Below are 21,911 nucleotides of genomic sequence, written 5' to 3'. Positions count from 1 at the left end.
TCGATGCTTACTACTTGTATTGTCCTTGGTTAGTGCAATAGTTTGAGCAGATCCCCCTAAGCCCTGATCCACCCATCATGATGTTCTTGTCTGTGAGCTGATGTTAAAATCAAATACTGCTGTAGAATTTACCCCAAGTTCCAGGGTGGGGAAGAAAGCAGATAGACAAAATGTCCCAATTTTAAACCAGTTTTCCCCTCTTATTGAACAGAGATTCTTGATTTTGATGTAATCAAGTCCATTAGTTGGGTGCTGTGTGTGTGTCTCCAATGTTCTTTGGACCACCCAATTTGATGGTGTAGGCTTTTGGATACCTTTGGGGAAGGAGTGCTAGCAGGAAGTCTCAAAAGATTAGACAGAAATGAGAGAACAAAGACAGGCAAAGGGGGGTGAATAACCTCAACTTTAATATCAAAGTCTCTCCAAGACCGTGTTGTCTGAAGAGCTTATCTCTCTCTCTCCTTTCACCTTATCCCTCCTCCCTCTCGTTTCTTCCCAAGCTTTTCAGTGTAATGAAAGAGGGATTTCCCTTGTGCTGTTCCCAATCATGAAACAGATTCAGTCTTTTACCTTTAAGTATAATGTTAACTGCAGTTTTATTTATTTATTTTTTTAATTTCAATTTTATGTATGAATGGTTTGCTTGCATGTATGACTGTATACTGTGTACACTCCTAGTGTCCATGGAAGCCAGATGAGGATGTTAGATCCTCTGGACCTGGAGCTACAGATGGCTCTGAGTTGCCATGTAGGTGCTAGGAACACTGGAAGATCAGCCAGTGTTCTTATCTACTGAACTCACTCTGTAGCTCCAAAAGCAGGTTTTTGATAGGTGTCCTTTGTCAAGATGAGGAATGTTCCTTTTAGGTTTTTGAAGTTTAAAAAATATGGTGTTGAATTTTGTCAAATGCTTCTTCTTGAATCAACTGATAAGATTTTCTTCTAATTCAGCCTGTTAGTATTGAATTATGCTCATCAATGCTAGGTGATACTGATTTTTAAATACTGAGCCAGCCTTCCATTTCTGGAATGAAGCACACTTGATCAGGATGGATATTATAGAATCCTATTACTAATTACTAATGTAATTTTTATTAATATATTTTATTACATATTTATTTTGTGTGTGTGAGTGGGAGGGTGGAGAGAGAGAGATATGCAGACTTGGTATCAAGTGCCTTTACCTGCTGAGCCATTTCATTGACCTCTATTTGCTAATGCTTTGTTAAGGTTTTTGTGTCACCCTATATGAGAGATATTGGTCTGTATAGTGCATATCTTTATTTATTTTGTACTATGTCTGCTTTTGGGATGAAGGTAAAACTGGTCTAGTAAATATATTGAGAATTGTTCCTTTACATTTTTTGGAAGATCTTATATTGCATTGGCATTAAGTCTTCACTTGTTTAGTAGAATTCTTTGATGAGCCCACTTGCATCTACTGAGGGGTTTATGGGTCTTCTTTGGTCTGAGTAATTATAATTTCTCATGTTTATTCCTTGGTATGGTTCCTATATTTACATCTAACATTTTAAATTATTATTATTATTATTATTATTATTATTATTATTATTATTTGTTATTATAGGTTCTTACTAGGTAGCCCAAACTGGCTTCAAACTCATGGTGATCCTCCAGCTTCAATATCCCTCCCTAGTGCTCGGATTACAGGCACATGCCACTTATACCTGATGTCTGGTAGCTGTTTTGTATTAATATTAATGTGTCATCTCTAGTTCTAGTGATGAATATTTTGTGTCTGATATGTCTTGTTTTCTTCAGGGTTTTTGTGCTCAAGGGTGAGCTTTTCGACTGTGCAGTTATACTTTATCAAATTAGACTGTTTTGTTGCCTTCAGATACAGGTTTTTCATTTCACTCTCCTTGTTTAGAGAGTACAGTTTGTTAGGTGGTATAGTGTAAGGTTTTTGCTTACCCTTTAACTTCCTCACTCTATCCCACTTCATTTTAGATAGGTTCTGTTGTTACATCTTTTACTTTTCTGAGACAGGGTCTTCCTTTGTGGCTTAGCTCACTACATATATAGCCCAGCCTCAGTTCCTGGCCATCTCCTCCCTCAGCCTCTTGAGTTCGGGGATTGCAAGCATGTACTGTCATACTCTGCTGCTTGTTGTATTTTAAGTTCATTAGTCTTTTCTTCTGCATAGTTCAATCTGCTGAATGGTAGGCTTTACTTGTGTGAATCAAGTAACTACCACTGAGCCAATTCTCCAGACTTTTACAGACCTTTACTGTCTTTACATTTTACTTAGATACAGAGTCTCACCAAATTATTGAGAGTAATCTTGAATTCTTGCCTAGGTAGGCCTTGAACTTGCAATGTTTCATCCTTCCGAATAGCTAGAATTATAGGATAGACCCATTAGCCATGGTTTATTTTTTTTTAATCTCTAAATAATTAGTTTAAACTATTTCTGAATCTTCTACATTTTCAGGTTTTGAGTAGGTAGAATGAAGTTGTCAGTAGCTATTTGAAAGTTATTTCTGCTAATTCTAATTGGTATATTTATTATGATATCATTGATTATTAAATGCCCTAAAAGTTTTGACTGAACGTCAGACACTGTATATTTTATTTTGTTGAGGGCTGGGTCTTGTTATATTCTTTAAAATATTTATTTTGAGCCGGATGTGGTGGGGCATACCTTTAAACTCAGCACTCAGGAGGCAGAGGCAGGTGGATCACTGTGAGTTCGAGGCCAGCCTGGTCTACAAAGCGAGTCTAGGACAGCCAAGGCTACACAGAGAGACCTTGTCTCGAAAAAAAAAAATTATTTTTATTACTGTTAATTGTATGTGCATCGGGTACAGGTACCTAAGGGGGACATAGGTGTCAGATCCCTCTGGAGTTGGAGTTGAGGGTGATTGTTAGCTGCCTGATGAGGGTGCTGGGAAGTGGAATCAGGTTCTCTCTAAGAGCAGCACATGTCTTTAACATCTGAGCCATCTCTGTAGCTCCTATGTCTTCCTGGCCAGGGTCCTCAATTCTCTGGGAGATCTGATTGCTCAGTTCTGAAGGCCTTTACAGTTGCTTTCAAGTAATGACATGGTTTTTGAAGGGAATATATTTCTTGAAGATAAAAAACAAAATCAGTGGAAGTAGGGATTGCATAGGTATATGCAACTGCCCAAACTCATAGAACTATGCATTTTTAATATGTGTATTCTAGTGTATGCAGACTAGAATAAATACAATTGTGTAGATACAATTGTATATTGTAGGCATCAAGTTAATTTAAAAAAATAAAAGGGGTTGGAGTCTGGTACTTACACTGTTTGCAAGCCAGGGGGCAACTTTTTAAACTTCGTTGTATTTGAATGACCTCAACTATAAAGTGAGAATGATTATGATGGAGTCTTTAATGGACTTATCAAGAAGGGTAAATAAGATAATGTAGAAGTACTTACAACAATACCTGACATGTAGTTGTGTTTAATCCTTAGCAAGGCTCAGAAACTTTTTGTTCTTGTGAAGAGTATCCACCATTACTGATGGGACTAATGATGAGAACCCTCCCCTCATAGGCTTGACTTGAGGCTGAAGACAGACTATGGAAGCCATCAGTGAAACAAGTTCTTGTTGCACATTTCTGTAAATAGCTTTGTGATCCCCTGAAAATAGTATGACATATATTTTACTGTAGGAGCATTTTTTGGGGAAGGTAGTGAAGCTTTTGGTGAGGTCCTCTGTTTCTCTTTGCTGCCCATCCAGTTCCCTCTAGTATCTCTTCTCTAAACAGCCCCAAGCTGTTGGGGATAGGCAGCATGGTATGGCAGAAAGGCATAGGTTTAGTTTGAAAATCAGCCTTTAGGTGGAGTTCTGTATACATTTTAGCCTCAGTTTCTGTTACTGTACAACAGAGAAAATGATAGGCCACGGTACTTGGCAGGCATTGGCAATCAGTTTCAGAAGCCCATGTCTCCCAAGTTTGTATTGTACAGTGTTTTACAGATACATTGTTCTTGACACTGGGCTGGAAGCTGAGTATCCAGAGACCATTGATTTGCTCAGCATTTTTTCCATTGTAAAGGAGTGGCTTTCTTTTAGTTTTGGTAAAATGTGATATTTTTCTTTTGTGCCACAGTCTGTCCCTTGTTCTTAAAAGTCAGTATGCTCATTTCCTAGACTAATGATTCTGTTTAGTAATAGTATTTGAAAGCATAAGTGGGAGTCTTTGAAATATACAACAATGTGTAGATTTACTTACAAGACCTATCATTGGTAAGGTGAAGAGATTTATTTTTATTTTTTATTAGAGAGAGAGAGTGGGGAGTAGGGAAGGGAAAGAACACTAGTTGAAGTCATAGGACGACTCTAGAGAGTGGCTTCTTTCGTGCCATTTTGTTTTGAGGCATGGTTTGTCTTATTTCTGTGTACATGACTATTTGGAACATGAATTTCTAGGCAAATCTGTCGTTGCTTCCCATGTCAAAATAAGAGTTGGGCTTACAGATGCATACAACTGCATTTGGCTTTTTAAAATATAGATTCTGGGGAACTGAATTTTTAAAAATGTAGGTTCAGTTGTCAGACCTACACTTAAATGCCTTTACTCACTGAATCACTTTGCTGGTCCAACAGATTTATTTTTTTATAAATTAGTAATAGGTTTTATGCCAATGTAGTATACAAAGCATTTAATCTTTCTCCCTTCCTTCCTTCCTTCCTTCCTTCCTTTCTTCCTTCCTTCCTTCCTTCCTCTCTCCCTCCCTCCCTCCCTTCCTTCCTTTGTTCCTTCGTTCGTTCTTTCCTTCCTTCCTTTCTCCTTTCTTTTCTTGAGACAGTGTTTGTACATAGCTCTGGCTATCTTGGAACTCACTGTGTAGACTAGGCTGGCAGAGATCCATCTATCTCTGCCTCCCAAGTGCTGGGATTAAAGGCATGTGCCACCATACCTGGCTACTTTCTTGTTTTTCTTGGTAGCTATCCTTGAAAGACTTTTTCTGATGAGCAGGGCAAATGTTAATTCTGGACAGAGAGGAAGCTGAATGGTAAAATGGCTTGTTCTAATTGCATTGTTAATGAGGAATCTCCCTGGAATTTTGAACCCATGCTTTGTGATGCCTAGTAATCAAACCATACATTAGTACTGTGAGAAAGTCCTTTGAGCACATCAGGGAAGTTAGTATTAATGAAGGATTTTGTTAATTTTTAATAATTTATTTATTTTTCTTTTATGTGCATTGGTGTTTTGTCTGCGTGTATGTCAGATCTCCTGGAACTGGAGTTACAGACAGTTGTGAGCTGCCATGTGGGTGCTGGAAATTGAACCCAGGTCCTCTGGAAGAGCAGCCAGTACTATTAACCACTGAGCCATCTCTCCAGCCCCCTGTTAAATTTTTTTTAAAGGACTAAGATATAGAGAAAAGTTGTCAATATAGTATACAGAAGTTTTTTGTCTGTTTGTTTCTGTTTTTGTTTTAACAGAGAAAAACACCAGTTTAGAGTGACGTATGAAAATGATACCCCACCAGTCTGACCACTTCAGGGTGCTTTTCCTTTAAGCAAGATCATTGTTCTATGTAACAACAGTGCAACATCAAAATCATTACTACTCCTTATCCTTAGGCCCTACTCCAATTTCAGTAATTGTCCCAATAACACCCTGATGGTCAGACTTACACGTTGCCTTTAGTTGTCAGGTCTCCTTTCTTTCCTTCACCTGGGAGGAGACCCTTGGTTCTTCCCTTGTATTTTAGGACCTTAACACTTTGAAGATTACAGGCCAGATTTTTTTTTTTTTAAGGACCTTCTGCTTGAATAATTTGTTTCAGGCTAGCAGTCTCTTCCAGGACCACCCCAAAAGCTTGGCTGTGCCCCTTTTGTTGCATCCTAGCACTTGATTGTATTCAGAAGCCACTGTTTTGGTACACAGCGTGCTCATTCTATTGGGTTATTGATCCTCCCAGGCTGTCTCATAGAAAGAGCCAAGAAATACATGTACATTAAAAGTCTTTTACAGTTCATTTCCTTTAACAGTCTTTCTCTCTATATATATACATACATACGTTTGTGTGTGTGTAAAATCTTGACCTCATACTCATATTTCTAAGTGCAAGGCCAATTCCATGTGAGCTATGCTAGTTTGCTGTTACCTTCAGCAATGAGAAATAAGGTTTCCACATGCCAGCATTTGTGCCATCCTTTGCAATCTGTGTGGGTGCTTTCCCATTTCACCTTGCTTTCTAAGGATCATTCTTGGTGTTCCTCTATTCTCCTTTCCTACCACTGGCCTACTTTGACCCTGACTGCCAAGTATGATGGCCAAGTCCTCATGCCCACATCTGGTGAGTGCATGCCCATGAGCTTTCATATCCAATCAGGGTTTTCCATACGCTTGGAATGCTCTCCATTGTCTTTGCCTCTGACACCTTATGTTGGGTTGTCCTTGTTTGGTGATTCTTTATTCTTTCCCTGCTTTGACTCCCCAGGCCTGGCTGCCCCAGCTCCCCAAGCCAAGCTGTTTCTCAGTAGATAACCTTCCTTATCATGTGCTTGGATTACACATCTCATGCCAAGTCACCCCTCAGCATGTGCTACCCGCTCCTGTGCTGACATCCCTTGTTGGGTCACTCTTTCCTCACTTGCTCAGGTGCTCCCCACACTGGGTCACCAGCATGGTCATTCATTTTGTTTTGTGTAGCTCATAGCTTTAGGATTAAATTGTCAAAAAGAGGACACATTAGGGAAGGAGAAATTAAAAAAAAATGTGCATGTGATGTGCACGCAGATGTGGCCAGAAGACCACTATGGACTGTATTCTGTCCTTCTATCATTACCAGTGTTCTGTGGATTGACTGCATGTCACCAGGCTTGTACAGCAAGTACTTTTTATCTGCTGAGCCATCTCACTTGCTCTCGTTTCTACATTTTTAAAGGGCAGTTGTATTTATTGATAATAAATACTGTCTTTGCATATACTGATTCTACTGTTGACATGCCTAGATTTTCCATGGAAGGGTGGCCTGTGAGAGACTTTATGAACACAGTCTGGAGCTCTGCACATTGCTGAGTAATGCCCAGCCTATGTTTCTGTGTGGAATGCAGCTGGGTTCCTCTAGTGTCCCTGGGAGCACAGAGTGGTGTAAGACTCTTTCCCTAGTGATAGATGGAAGTCGAAGCTTTGTAACTCCTTTCATAGCAGTATCTGCATATCTTTATTAATGTGATCCTGAGAATATTATTAGAAAAGAAACGTGAAGTGTAAAGTCTTGAAGTGGCTTGTTTGTATAATTGCACAACTAAGTTAATCACTTTTAACAAGTCTCAACAATGACTGCATTCTCCTAGAAAGGTGTTAACTTGTTATGGGGTAGAAAGCACCCTTTGATACAACATTTTCAGTCTGGAAAAACGGCTTTAATTTCAGAGTCCACCGAAACAAATGGAGACTTGTTGGGAATATTAACACTACCTTTTTCTTGTTTGTTTAGCTTAACAGTATCAATGTTTATTAGGTGATGTTTGCTAGCAAGCTCTGAGGTGTATACTGATTCTGTTGACCATGTTATCGATGTTCAGACAGTGCCAGTTGGTGTTAGTTTCATACCTTAGCCCTTCACGTCTCAGTTTGTAAGAAGCTCTGTGTCAAAGCTGGGTTGGAGTTGTTAAGGCAGTGACGTGAGGGTTCTGAACACGGTGTTTCAAGGTGGTATACAGTTAAAAAGACAAGGGCCCGACACTGTGGCATGGTTACCCTTTGTAGCCCAGACTCATTTTGTAAAGAGTTAGTGTTATAGTTTTCTCTTAATCTCCTAATATGTTCTAATTGAAGAAAAGCAGATCTTAATTGAAAGCTGATGATCCCAGCACAGTAATCAATATCATGATGGTTTGGGTGGCGGATAGTGGGGAAAAACCAGTAAGCTATCCTGCTGCCTTGAATATTGTCAAAGCTTTTGTCTGTCTGCTGACTTCAAGCTGATTGTATTTAATCATTCTGAGACCATGGCCCTTAGCTCTGAGCAAGACTCTTCCTGTGAATCACTGAGAATTGTGTTCACTGGAGAGGTAGAGAATAGAAATGTTCTCTTGACTTATTCTCTGCCCTCTTTCTTCCTGAACTAAGAACTGAGCAGACTTCTTTCAAACACATTTTATCTGTTTGTGTCTGTTACTTTCCTGTGTGTAAGAGCTGGCGCTGTTGTCAGCAGGTGTGACTTATTGATACCTTTGACTCCATAGGAAAACATCTTTAGAGAGTAATAGGTGAAAGCGAGTTCTGTAAATTACCTCTTGCCAGAGAAAGAGAGGCTTGTCTGGTTGGAAGAAAACTCATTCAGGAAATATTTATTGTGCCAGGTGTCAGACCAGGGTTATGAGAAGACACAGTTGGTGTCCTCAAGGAGCTGCCAGTCTGTTGGAAAGGACAGATGCTTAATTGAGACACCACAGTGTTTCTCAGCCTTGGATGCACTTTGGAATAAACTGAAGAATTAAAAAGAATGTAGAATCTTGGGGATTTTAGTGGTCTAAGGCAGTGGTTCTTAACCTGTAGGTTGCGATCCCCTTGAGGTGGGGATGATGTGAAAGGGTCCTCTTTAACAAGGGTCTCATATCAGATATCCTTCATATCAGATATTTACATTATAATACATAACAGTAGCAAAATTACAGTTATGAAGTAGCAATGAAAATAATTTTATGGTGTGTGTGGGGGTCACCACAACATGAGAAACTGTATTAAAGGGTTACAGCATTCTAAGGTTGAGAATCATGGGCCTAAAAGTATAGCATGGGCATCAGGATTCTCAAAAGTCTCCAAGTAACCAGAACTATACTCAGGTTGAACTCAGTAAGAGCCTGGATAATGGGAAGCACAGTACAGAGGAGGGGCACTTAAACTTGGCAGAAAACTTCAAGGCATAAGAAGGAATGTCCTAGTTAGGGTTTCTATTGCTGTGATGAAACACCATGACCAAAACAACTTGGAAGGAAAGAGTTCCATATCACGTTTATCACTGAAGGAAGTCAGGACAGGAACTCAAAACAGGGCAGGCACTTGGAGTCAGGAGCTGATGCAGAGGCCATGGAAGTGGTGCTGTTTACTGGCTTGCCTCCCATGGCTTACTCAGCCTGATTTCTTATAGAACCAGCAGTTCAGGATGGCCCATCCACCATAGGCTGGGCCCTGGCCTACCAATCACTAAATAAGAAAATAACCTACAGGCTTGCCTACAGCCTGCTCTTCTGGAGAAGTTTTCTCAGTTGAGGCACCCTCCACTAAAGTGGCTCTAACTTGTGTCAAGTTGACATAAAACTAGCCAGCCCAGGGAGGCTTGAACTTAGGCTTAGTGTGTGAAACTTCTTAAAGGCTGAAAGATAGGTCCTTGCTGAAGAGAAGAACAGCTGAGTAACCTAGGACAGGACAGTGCCTGGTGCCTTTTATGTCAGTTCCTTCCTCTTCTGCTGCTGCTTTGCCCTGTCTTTAGCCTGTGTGCCATTTGTGGACCTCAGTGGTTCTCAGCTCCAATCCAGGGCTAATGTAACCCATAGGTTCACCCATGTTGAAAATTATGTGAGATCCTGCAAAAACACTGTTTAGGATCATAGAGTCCAAGAAACAATTAGTAAATGATGGTAGTTGTACAGTAATGATACTATTAGTAGAATTGGAACATGGTTTGATTAGAGACATATCCTGGTTCTTTATGGCTACAACTTATGGTCCAAGACCATAGGATATACTAGTGTGTGCAAGGAATATGCTTGGCAGGTAGGCAGGGTTCCAGATGAGGCCATGGATAAGAGTAAAAGGCAATTAATAATGGGGCATTGTGGCAGAACCAGGACATTTCCATGGTAATATGCTAAGATGTATCACAAAGGGCTCTGGGAAAACTTGGGTCCATATTGGAAAATTGGCTCTGAACATGGTATTCTCAGCATCATTACGTGTTCTAAATTAGCAGTGAGTGTTAATAGGACAGAAATAGGATTTTCAGCTTCTTTAGCCAAGTAGTTAAAAATACTGAGTGTCTTGAAGAGTGTTAGAGGAATAAGCGGTCTCAAGGTGCTCTCAGAGATCCTGTGCAAGTTGCTATGGCCTTTATTGTTTTACCGGCTTAATGAGAAAATTAAGAAAGGATTGCTTGGCTATTTGCATTTAGAGGAGGCACTTTCTAATTTACTTTTTGATTTGCAGAGAAATAAAAAATGCCTCCATCTGCATTGGCTTCACTGGCCCTTAAAATAACTTAAGTATATTTGTTATGTTATATAACTTGTCACAACATTAGTCACCACTTCTTCCATAAGGCAACATGTAAACCATCATGGGTAAGCATGACTAGAGCTTATAATTATAGACCAGTTTGTTCTTAACATTTTAGTCCCTTCTGCCTTTTTTTTTTTTTTTTTTGAGAAAGAGAGATTAAGAGAGACTGGAGAGAGAGAGAGAGAGAGAGAGAGAGAGAGAGAGAGAGAGAGAGAGAGAGAGATATTAAGAGAGAGATTAAGAGAGAGATTAAGAGAAACTGACTCTGATTTATAATCTTTGGCTTTGTGCAGTAGAACTCTGCCAGCTGCCTGAGTTAAGAATCTTAGTCTTATTACTTAACCCTCATTAGAGTGAGGTAGAGAGTGAGAGACAAACAGAAGCAGAAATACTTGTTTCTACAGACGGCCTTTTTCTTTGAAACATATCTTTCATTACAAAAATACCGTTGAAAGGTACTGAGATGTACTCTTTGTTTCATATATATTTTAGTTGTATATACTAAATCATTTGGGAGAATTCCATTTAATCAGTGGTTCCAAAATACGGTCACAGTTCAGGTAGAAACCACTAGAAGCTGGCTACTTGTTCTACTTGTTAGGAAGACTCTGGGGTTCTACCTCAGAGACTCTTGGGGGAAAGAAATCTATCTTTTAATTAGTCCTCTAGTTAATTGTAATCCATACTACAGGTGGAACATGTGGAACTGGAAGATCATATCTGTCATTTATTGTACTCTTTTCGACTCCAGGAAGACTAGTCTCCACTTCCTTTGTTCCTTACCAGTATTAACTTGCTTAGGTATGGGGGAAACACAACCTGACATGAGAGACAAAATCCTTGCTCTTCAACAGCTTATTTGCAGAAGAGGAAAGCTAACTATAACCAGTGTTGGGACTGGTATAATGTGGAGAATTAAATTAGGAGAGTATGATGGAGTTAGTCTTTCTGAGACCAAGTATGAGCAGGGTTTTGGGTGACAGAAAGAACCGGGTGAGCTTATGTGTCTGAGTGGTCAGTGTGCATAGATGTAGTAAGGAGAGAGAGAGAGAGAGAGAGAGAGAGAGAGAGAGAGAGAGAGAGAGAGAGAGAGAGAGAGAGAAAGTGGGGGGGTGGGGGTAGGGGGACCTAAAGTGAAATTGGATAGGTAGACAGAGGCCAGATCTTATAGGCTTCTGGGCCCCACTCCCCCTTTTATTCTCTTTTTAACTTCATTTTAAAAATTCTGGCAAGAAACATAAAACAAAATCTTCCATTTTAACCATTTTAAAGTGCTCAGTTCAGAAACATCTGTATTGTTCTGCACCCACCTGACACTTGAACTTGAAGTTTGACCTTGAGTATGTGCGATGCTTTGGAGAAGGTTTACATGAAGGGCTGACACAGTCTGTATTTTAGAATGAATGGACTGCTGCATGCAAAATTGAGGTATAATCACATGGAGAAAATAGTGGGAGCAGGAAGACTGTCAGGAGAGTAATATATTAACTGTACCATGAAGCACACTATTTGGGATTTTTATTTATTTAATTTTTGGGGTGTGTGGGTGCTGGAGCAGAACCCTGGGACATGGTACCATTGAGTCAAATGTTAAGTTCCCACAACTCTAGATGTATTCTGATAGCAGAATCAACAGAGCTTGCTGACTGCTTGGTAGTGACATATAAAGAGGTCAGAGACAGTAAGTTTTGTTGGTTTGAGTAACTTGTAGAGTTCAAGTAGCAGTTTGGGAAATAAAAAACATATGTTAAATTAAAATGTGTTTGAGATGTCTAAGCATAAGTGTTGAGTAGGCTTAAGAAATCTGGAATCAGGGAAGAAATCAGGTTGAAGATAGGATTTAGGGGCTTGTGAGCATTTGCTCAGTAATTAAAGCCATGAGACTGAATGAGATCATCTAGGTAATGAGTGTAGACAGCAGAGTCTTGACCAGGTTCAGGAGCAGGAGTTTTTAATGTGGGAGTGTGGCAAAGAAGCAGCAATAAGAAGGGCAGAGACCCATCAGAGCAATCTCCTGGAAGGGACAGGGAGGATGTGTTTGAAGGACAGTTTGATCAACTGTCGCAAAAGCTGCTGTGAGGGTAAGGCAAGCACTGGGAACTACTTTTGATGCATAGAAGCCATGTGGAGGTCTCTGGTGACAGTGGCAAGTTGTTGCGAAGATATGGCGGTTTTATGATGCCTGCTTGAAGTATGTTGCAGGAAGAAAGAAGGACCAGAAGTAACGAGAGTAGCCAGTTAGGGCATCCTTTCCTTAGAGTGGGTCTGTACAAATGTGCTGCAACTCAGGAAGGCATGGGTCTGTAACTGTTTCAGAATTTGAATGTAACACTTTCACATGCTCATGTTCATCATTTTAATTTTAAGAACATGTAAAAAGTTGAAGGAGTGGAAAGTGAGTAAAAAGATGTGTGGGAACTCTGAAGAGCACAGGGACAGAGGGCAGTTTAGAACACATTTTACTTTATTTTTTGAGACAGGGTCTCTTTATGTAGCCCTGGCTGCCCTGGAACTCACTATGTAGACCAAGCTGGCCTCGAACTCACAAAGATATGCCTGTATACCACTACTTCGACCTATGTGTAAAACATATTTTGAAATCTGTTTTAATCCAGAGAAACAACATTCTGAGATGAAATCTAGCCATTTGTAAAAGGTGTTTTAGGTTTTTGAAGAAAATCTTATTAATGCTTTTCACATTATACCATATATTATTTGTGAAAGAGAAATGGTATTTTATCAAATGTCAGAAACCTCAGGGTTTCTGATAGGAAGGGATGTTTCCATGTGGTATTTCACACACATTTTGGTGCCAATTTTGAAGTTCATGTTCTACCCTCTTGGTAGGAAAAAGAATGCAAGGTTTTTAAGCCCTTAAGACTTAAATTTACTTTTTTTTTTTTAAATTAAGATGCTCTGGTTTAGTGTCTTATTTTTCAGTATCTATATTTAACAAAGTATATTTAAATACCTTGAATTTTATAGTCAACTCTCTCTACTCAAGACACTTATTTAAAGCTAAAGCCTGAGTTTTTCTACAGTGAAAAACCGATGTTTCACGAAGTATAAAACATTTTTTTTCTACTGCTATGGAAATAGAGCAAGCATTATCTTATTTTCCTGACTCTCAAGATGCACACCTTTAATCCTAGCACTTGGGAGGCAGAGGCAGGTGCATTTCTGTGAGTTTGAGGTCAGCCTGGTCTACAAAAGGAGTCCAGGACAGCCAAGGCTACATACATAGAAACCCTGTCTCAAAAAAACCACCGAAAACCCACCCAAACTACTATTTATAAGATAGATGGTTATTTTATGTGGCACTAAGAAAAAAAGTTGTTGCCATTTACAATGGCAAAATGAAATAGTTGAAGATGTGAAAGTATGGGGGACCAAAGATCATCATTTAGTCAATGAAACATGGAATTGGAGGACTAGATGACATGAATTCTGTGGTTTTCAGTCAGCAAAAGGAGGTAGACAAGTTCTTTAGAGTGTCTTTCTTTGGGCCTCTCACTTTCCCAGTGAGAGTAACACCCCCACACATTAAAATGCCACAGTAAGGATCACATGAGATAAATGTAGGCTTTCCTGGGAACATTCAAAATATTTCTTTGGTTTAAATTTATGGCCTTAGATACTATTAAATAACTCAGGAAGGTCCTTATCTGAGCTTTGTTGTCAAGTTTAAAATATAATTTACTTAAGTATTTGGAAATACAATATTATCATCTGCTACAATATTTATTTACTTATTTATTGACACAGGGTCTCTCTATGTAGCCCTGGCTGGCCTGGAACTTGCTGTATAGATCAGGCTGGCCTCAAACTCACAGAGATATACCTGCCTACTCCTCCCAAGTGCTGGGATTAAGGCATGCATCATTGTGCCTGGTTTGCTAAATCATTTTTTTTAATCCAGTCTGGAAGTAGTTACCTTTTCATTATAGCAAAAAAGATAATATACCTACATGTTTTTATAACTCAGAAGTAACAACTATAAACATTCTGTTAGTGCTGTGATCTTTTATGAATTTATTATGAGTGCTCATGACATTAAAACGGTAAAGGAAGAAGGTAAAGGAATATAACAGTAAGCATGCACATATACGGTATTGCCATGCAGGCAAATGCTGTCTTAAATTTAACTTCTCATGTTCATAATCTTAGAGTGAGGTGATGGCGCCTCTAGTTTGGTATTAAAAAGCTGTAAGTAACATCATTTTTTGTCATATGTATGTTTTATCTAGTAATGTAGGAAAGGGTGCTACTGTATACTGTGGGTGCTTTGAGCTCAATTTCTTAAAAAATCCTACCTACAGCTTTGGAGATGGAGCTATGGAAGTCAGACATGACACATGCCAAGTCATAGTCGTGGTTAACTTACTATGTCCAGACATTGTGTCCAGATCACTTCTGTGTATTTTCTTAAAGTTGCACAATTCTTGGGGAATGCTGTTTTTATCTTGTATGTTGTAAAGGTTGTGGGCCAGAGTTAAGTAGCCTGCCCAAACTTTCATAGCTCTTCAGCTGAGATCTACATTACACTGCATCCCATGTGTTTTGTTTAATGCTGCCTCAATCCTTGTTAGTAATCATGATTTGTTTCCTTTGTAGGCAAAACCCAGAGACTACATTTGAAGTGTATGTGGAAGTGGCCTATCCTAGGACAGGTGGCACTCTTTCAGGTACTGGCTTCATCTAATTGCAATAATGATGTTTCTTCATTGTATGGAATAGCTGTAGGAGAAAATAGACGAATAATGTGATGTCTTTAAGTTCTTGGAAGTGCCTTTCCTTGTTTTTCATACTCACATCATCCTAAGAAGACTGGAGAATAAAAGCATAGTGAATATTTTCATGGGGATCCACTGCCTTAGCAGGCTTGACATATGGCTTTGTTTATTCTTATCATTGGGTGTTGGTTTGCATCTATCATGGAAGCCTGGAAACCAACTTATTAGGCCTTGCTAATGAGCAAGGCTTGGAATTAGACTACAGGACTAGAGGAGACTACAGGAAATTCTTTGCCTCTAAACTGCTTGAAAAAGACTGAATTTATCAATACTGTTGGTAAAAGAAGGTTGAGGAAACACTTCACACCCTAGCATTTAGTCTGCTTTCATAAGTGCCCTGAACAGTGGGGTCTCAGGTGAGGTTTGCGTGCCCTGTACAGCTGTATAAACCACTTGTTTTGTTTGTTTTGTTTTTGCTTTTTTAGGACAGGGTTTCTCTCTGTAGCTCTAGCTATTCTGGAATTTGGTCTGTAGACGTGGCTGGCCTCGAACTCATAGATCTGTCTGCCTCTGTCTCCCGAGGGATTAAAGGTGTGTGCCACCACCACCCAGCTTGTATCACTTACTGACCTAAAGTCCTTTTTGCTTAATGAGAAAAATAACCTTGTGCTTTTTTCCTTCATGTTTTTTGCCAAATGTTAGGGGCTCTTGGTCTTCACACCCAAACATTTGTGTATATTATTTGGTGTTTAGGGAAAGTAAATTTACTTGAATTAGAAATTTGAAGTATTAACTTATGCTCATAATTAGCTTTATGCCTTTGGTACTGTTTTCTGTTGCCTTACTTTCATTAGATTATTATAATTATATGCATAATGACTTTTGATCAAATGCCCTTTATTTTGTTATACATGTGCTGCCAGCTGAGCATCTATATTGTCAACACAATATAATCCTTAAAGACAGTTGAATGGCACCCCATAATACCTATGAGAAATTAGAATCTCAAGTGTAAAGTAGCTTACCAAGGCCATGTAGGGAGGGATAGTGAGGATTCTTGTTTCAATTCCACTCCACACTAGTAAGCTGTCTTTTTGAGGGCAGCATTTGTGTTGCATATATCTCTCCATGTTATCTGCAGGGCTTTGTACAGCATCACAGTGTTTGTTAAAGTGAAAAATTTCTCTCTCCCACCCTATCCCTTGCCCCCATGTGAAACTGATTACCAGTTTTATGGTTGTTTTAAGAGTAGAAAATTAAGGTCCACGTTAAGCTATGTCTCATGTTGTGCAGGGAGAGTACTGGACTTAGGAGCAAGTGATGTACATGCAGCCACTGCTCCGTGGGTGGACCTCATTCACTACCCAGTTGGTGACAGCTGTGATCTTATATGAGGAACATTTTGTTATTTCTGTAGTTACTTAATTTCCCTTCTTTAGTGTTTTGGAATTCTCCCTAAAGTTAAAATGTATTTTTTGAAAGATGAACAAAAAGTGAAAGCTATACAGTGAGATGGAAGAATAAGCAGGGACGCCTTTATCCTGCCTGCTATTATAGCTGTCTGGGGTACAGAGCCTAGCAAAGTGACAAAGGAGACCTGAAGACCACATACCAAACTGTTATTCAAAGGTTATATAGCTGGGCATGGTGGAGCATGCTTGTAATCCTGGCACGTGGGAGGTGAACCCATTATTTTGAAAATATTTTGAAGTTACAAGAACAGTTTGCTGCATGTGCCCCCTTTTAGAGTCCATTATTATCATTGTGTTACATTGACTTTGTCACTACGTATACAATCTTTTCTGCAGATGTGGCTCTTTACCCGTAAATATTTCAAGGGTAGACATTGTAAAAACAAGGACATTTTCTTTTATAATCCTAGTCCAGTTATTGAAATAAGAAAATTTAACATTGATGTGACATCAATTGTCATATTTAAACCGAGTCAATTGTCTCGAGAATGTTATTTATAACATTTCCCCTTCTGGTCCAGAATCTAATACAAGTTCATGGAACCCAATAGTTTTTGTCTGTTTAGTTTCTTTAATTCTGGATAGTTTTATAGCTATATTCCTCTCTTCTGATGACATGTGTCAAAATGTAGGTCTTTCGTTTCATCCCTGTTTTTGCGTTTGTTTGCCTGTGTCTTCATGATTACACCCAGGTTGTGTGTTTGTGATTTCTGCCCTCAATGTGTCTTACAGCAAGCATGTGATAGCTAGCCCATTATTTGTATAAAAATGCATAAAACTTAAAAGTGTGGGTTAACAAGTAATGTAACACAAATGACTACATGACTGTTAATTCAGGTGTGAGCCGGGCGTGGTGGTGCACGCCTTTAATTCCAGCACTTGGGAGGCAGAGGCAGGCAGATTGCTGTGAGTTTGAAGCCAGCCTGGTCTACAAAATGAATATAGACAGCCAGGGCTACACAGAGGAACAAAACAAAACAAAACAAAAAAAGAATGTTATGTGGGTTTTATGCCAAAACTAGTCTTGGCAACATAGCTATCTGCCCCATCCTATGCTATGCCTTAAGAGTTTCACATTGGCCCTCCTTTCACACTGCCACTTTACGTGGGGAACAAAGCTGCTGGGTGTATAAAGCATCACACTTGACACTTGAACCCTTTCATTTTATATTTGGGAGAATCCAAAATCTTAGGATTCCTTAACCAGATGGCCTGGAGCTTGTTTCCAGAGCCTGTATGGGTCTGTTCTGTAGGCTCTGTCCTCCTGAGGGCGAACTGTCTGCCAGTGTATTCACCCCAAGACTTTAGGGTGCTCCTGCATGGGGAGTAGGATATGGGACAGTTAATAGGTATAGATGAACTTGGGACTAGGTCCCTTGCACTGCGGGGTGTGGAAGGGGTAATGAGTAGCCAGCCAATAGCTAGTATTCCCTTTACTGTTACTTTTCTGCATCAAACTCTAAGCAGTTAAAAAATGGACACCATGTCTGACTTTTCAGTTAGTTCTAAAGGTCTATTTATCATGGGAGGAGGGAAAAGATATTTAATAGTTGTAAGCTTTTGTTTTTTTTGTTGTTGTTGTTGTTTTTGTTTTTATGTATTCTAGACTGGCTGTAGTTTAGGATGACCTTGAACTGATGATTCTTTTGCATCTACCTTCCAAGTATTAGGATTACAGGCATGCACTACCACACCCAGCTGTCTGACTTAAGGACTTAAATGTCTAGCTATATGGTCTGTAGATCTCCTTTGTACATTTGCTAGGTCTGTAAGTGTTAGAGATGGTCTTAGTCATACCCCAGGACCCTCTCCCTTCCTTTCTTTAGAGGTAACTATCATTCTTTTATGAGAGTCATTCCTTTGTTTGTGTTCATAGTTTTGTTACATGTGTATGACTTCCTGAAAAAATAATTTAATTGTACCTGCTTCTTAATTTTATAGAAATAGTTATTCTTTATGTGGTTTTTGCTCAGTTATGTTCATAAGGGTGCTTTATGTTACATGTCACTGCAGTCATTTATTTTCATCACTGTGATACTCATAGAATTGTACTCCAGCATTGTTGCTGCTCCTGTTACTGCTGGGGATCAAATGCAGGGCCTTGAACCTGCAAGGCAAGCATTCTACCACTGTGTTCTTACTCCCAGCCCTGTCTGTTCTGGTCCTGATAGTAAAGTTGCAGTGTTGAAGTCACAAGCCTGTTTTGAGTATTGAGAGTACCGTTGTGTTTTTTCTTACACATGTATCCTGGTGGGTGTAGACATATGTTGCCATTGATTCCTGTGTCATACTAAACTTTTCTTCATTCTCACCTGCTGTATTTGGTGGTCCCCACTGCTCTACAACTTTATCAGTACCTGGCATAGTTAGATTTCATTTTCATTAATCTGATAGTTGTTTTTATTTGCATTTTCCTGGTAATAGATTGAACACCTTATTGGTGTGGTGTCTTGAATACTTTCAGGTGTGTGTGTGTGTGTACGTGCGCGCGCGCGCGCGTGCGAGCGAATGGGTGGCTATATGTACCCATACATTTACCTACCTATATGAAGAAGTCACAGGAGGACATTGGATAGCCTGCTGGGTCTTGTACTGACCCTGGAGTATGCCATTTTGGCTAGGCTGGTTAGCCAGCATCTTGCTCATTTTTAAATAACCTTTCATTGTTGGCTCATAAAGTATGCATTATGGATACTATTTTTTGATTTGTCTTTCACTCTGTGGAAACTTTGATCAAATGTCTTGGTCTAAATATGGTATAAAATCAATATTTTTTTGCCTTACCCATACAGATATTTCTTTTAAAAGATTTGTGGGGCTGGAGAGATGGCTCAGAGGATAACAGCATTGTTTGCTTTTCCACAGGTCCTGTGTTCAATTCCCAGCAACCACATGGTGACTCACAACCATAAATAAATAAATCTTTAAGGAAAAAAAAAAGAGATTTGTGATTTTTGCCTTTTATATTCAAGTATTTATCAAAGACTTTAGTTTTTAACAAGTTAATACCTTGAAACTTTAAATTCTAAATTGATTTCTCATCCATGATTTATATAAGTTAGGAAGACAAACAAAGCTGAATTTCTAGCTACACTTTACAGCTACTTAAAACAGTTCATAAAGTATTGAGGTATTTCACATGATCAGCTAATGTTACAAAGATGAGAAAGGAAAGCAATATCCTTATCTTTAAAGACAGATCTTTTTTCCATCGATTAATCTAAATGTGTGTATATCAGGGAAGACTTTTCACTGTCAGTTACATGTGCTGTGCTCTGAGAAGAGGCATGTGATTTGTCAGTACTGTACAGAAACTAACTACACAGGAACCTTAACACTGCCGGGATGCCTTCCTCAGGCTGTACAGAACTTGAGTTGGAAATGGACATGTGCTCTGTGGTAATTTGTCAGATTTCCTTTTGCTGTTCCTAGTGAGTGAACTGTAGCTGAATATTGACTTCAGATAACTTTGCTTCCTTCTACAACCTTCTTATTGGGTAGCACTTGGTATATTTTCCCTTTTTTCTGTTATTATTTTAGGCATTAATTTGACTGTTTTAAATGATTGCTAAGAATGTACCTTTGTTCCTCAGATCTACATCTCTGGGTTTCCGGGCAAACTTAGATATAAACCTTACATTGCACAGTGCTAGTGTCTGGGCCTAATCTTGTCTTTGAAGTTTGTTTGCACCCCCCTGGAGGGATTAAATCCCTGCTGTGAGAAGGTGGGCTAAAAAGCACTGAGACCACTTTATGGGTCTTTAATTGAAAGGTTTAGTGTACATTTTGTTCTATAAATGTCTGTGAGAGTTCCATTCTTAGATTTTTTTCTTCCATCATGATAGATTTTTCCTGTAAATAAAAAATGTATATAGTGAATTTTTTCTCAAGACATATATTTACTGGCAGATTATCCCGTGTGTGTGTTTTGGCTATTCATCTTTAAATTTTTAGCAACCTTATTTAGAGGATTGAGCATGTTTAAGAGTTTTCAAATTTTGAACGGTTATAAAGAGGATAGAATGGCCATTCAATAATAGTTGTCATTAATATTTTGGTATACTTTTTTCTTGTTTCCTTCAATTAAGGCTTTTTTTTTCTGGTTTTTTTCTGTTTTTTTTTTGTTTGTTTTTTGAGACAGGGTTTCTCTGTGTAGCCTTGGCTGTCCTGGACTCGATTTGTAGACCAGGCTGGCCTTGAATTTACAGCAATCTGCCTGCCTCTGCCTCCTGAGCGCTGGGATTAAAGGCATGCGCCATCACTCCTGACTAAGGTTTTCCTAAAAATTATTAATATAGTTTTGTGAAGTCACTTTAGTTGTTATAAGTTATTGTACCTAGTGTTGATTACAATAGACTCTTTAGATGCCTCAAGGGTTCTTTTGTAAATGATAGCATTTTTGTGTATATCTTTCAGTCAGAAGCTTGTCATTTATGCACCAGATTTTGATTTCTTTCTTTCTTTCTTTCTTTCTTTCTTTCTTTCTTTCTTTCTTTTTTCTTTTTTCTTTTTCCTTTCCTTTTTTTGGTTTTTTTGAGACAGGGCTTCTCTGTGTAGCCTTGGCTGTCCTGGAGTCACTAAGTAAACCAGGCTGGCCTCGAACTCACAGTGATCTGCCTGCCTCTGCCTCCCAAATGCTGGGATTAAAGGTATGTGCCACCACACCTGGCTGTAGATTTTGATTTCTTAAACAGAAACTGAAATGCAGTAATGATAGTGATAATTTCATGCTCTTGAAATTATTGGCATGCATTATGCAATGAGGAGTTTAAAGTTATTCCTTGGCTATGTAGTGATGCCAGCCTGGGTTCCATGAGATCTTGTCTCAAAACAACAACAACACAAACAAACGCAAAACACAAAACAAAACAAACAAAAACTCTAAACAAACAAACAAATGAAACAAACAATAAAAAACCCACAGAAAATTGGCTAGTTTTGATTAGATTTTTGGTATATTTTGTTACTATATTTTTAATGCTTTCTAATTGGCCAGTTTGCTGGAGAACTCACCCTTCCATAAGGCTCCCCAGATAGGCATGCTTCACTACAGAAGCACCCCCACTGAATTCAGTAGAGTGTCAGCCATGATCAGAAGGCACCCTGCATAGAGAAACTCAGGAATGCATTTCTAACACAAGTGTCTCCTTACAGTTGGCCTTTCTGAGCCTGCTGCAGGCACTCTGCCTGGGCAGATGCTTAGCGTTGGGAGAGTGGCAGCATCAGGTTTTTTAGGGCTGCCGATCAGCTTCCTTCTGTGTGCACCCGTCCTGCAGCATTTGTAATGCGTTAGCCCAGTGGCCAGTATTTTAAAAAGATAAGGGTGGCAAAGTTGAGAAACTCTTGGGATTTTTTGAAAGTAGTGTTAGTCACAATGCTTTGGAAGTTGACTTGTTCAGTTACCCAGGTGTTAGGCAGCAACCCTAAGAAAACATTCTTTGCTAAAGTTGCTCTTAAATTTTTGTCTGA

The 21,911-nt window shown here is 39.1% G+C and overlaps 1 protein-coding gene across 15 annotated transcripts in view; it reads left to right on the top strand.

The window, feature by feature from the left end:
* DENND1A (DENN domain containing 1A) overlaps positions 1–21,911 on the top strand; it is a 476,985-nt gene that overhangs the window by 28,699 nt on the left and 426,375 nt on the right. For all 15 annotated transcript variants that reach the window (XM_084797945.1, XM_084797940.1, XM_084797948.1 and 12 more), the window contains one exon: positions 14,852–14,922. In XM_084797945.1, coding sequence (XP_084654071.1) covers positions 14,881–14,922 — 42 coding nt within the window. In that variant the 5' untranslated portion in view covers positions 14,852–14,880. The remainder of the gene's footprint in view (positions 1–14,851; positions 14,923–21,911) is intronic.

The sequence above is a fragment of the Acomys minous genome (assembly GCF_964271855.1).
Source record: "Acomys minous genome assembly, chromosome: 10".
Classification (NCBI taxonomy): Eukaryota; Metazoa; Chordata; class Mammalia; order Rodentia; family Muridae; genus Acomys; species Acomys minous.
Note: the sequence above shows the minus strand (reverse complement) of the source record. Positions and strands in the feature narration are given on the sequence as shown.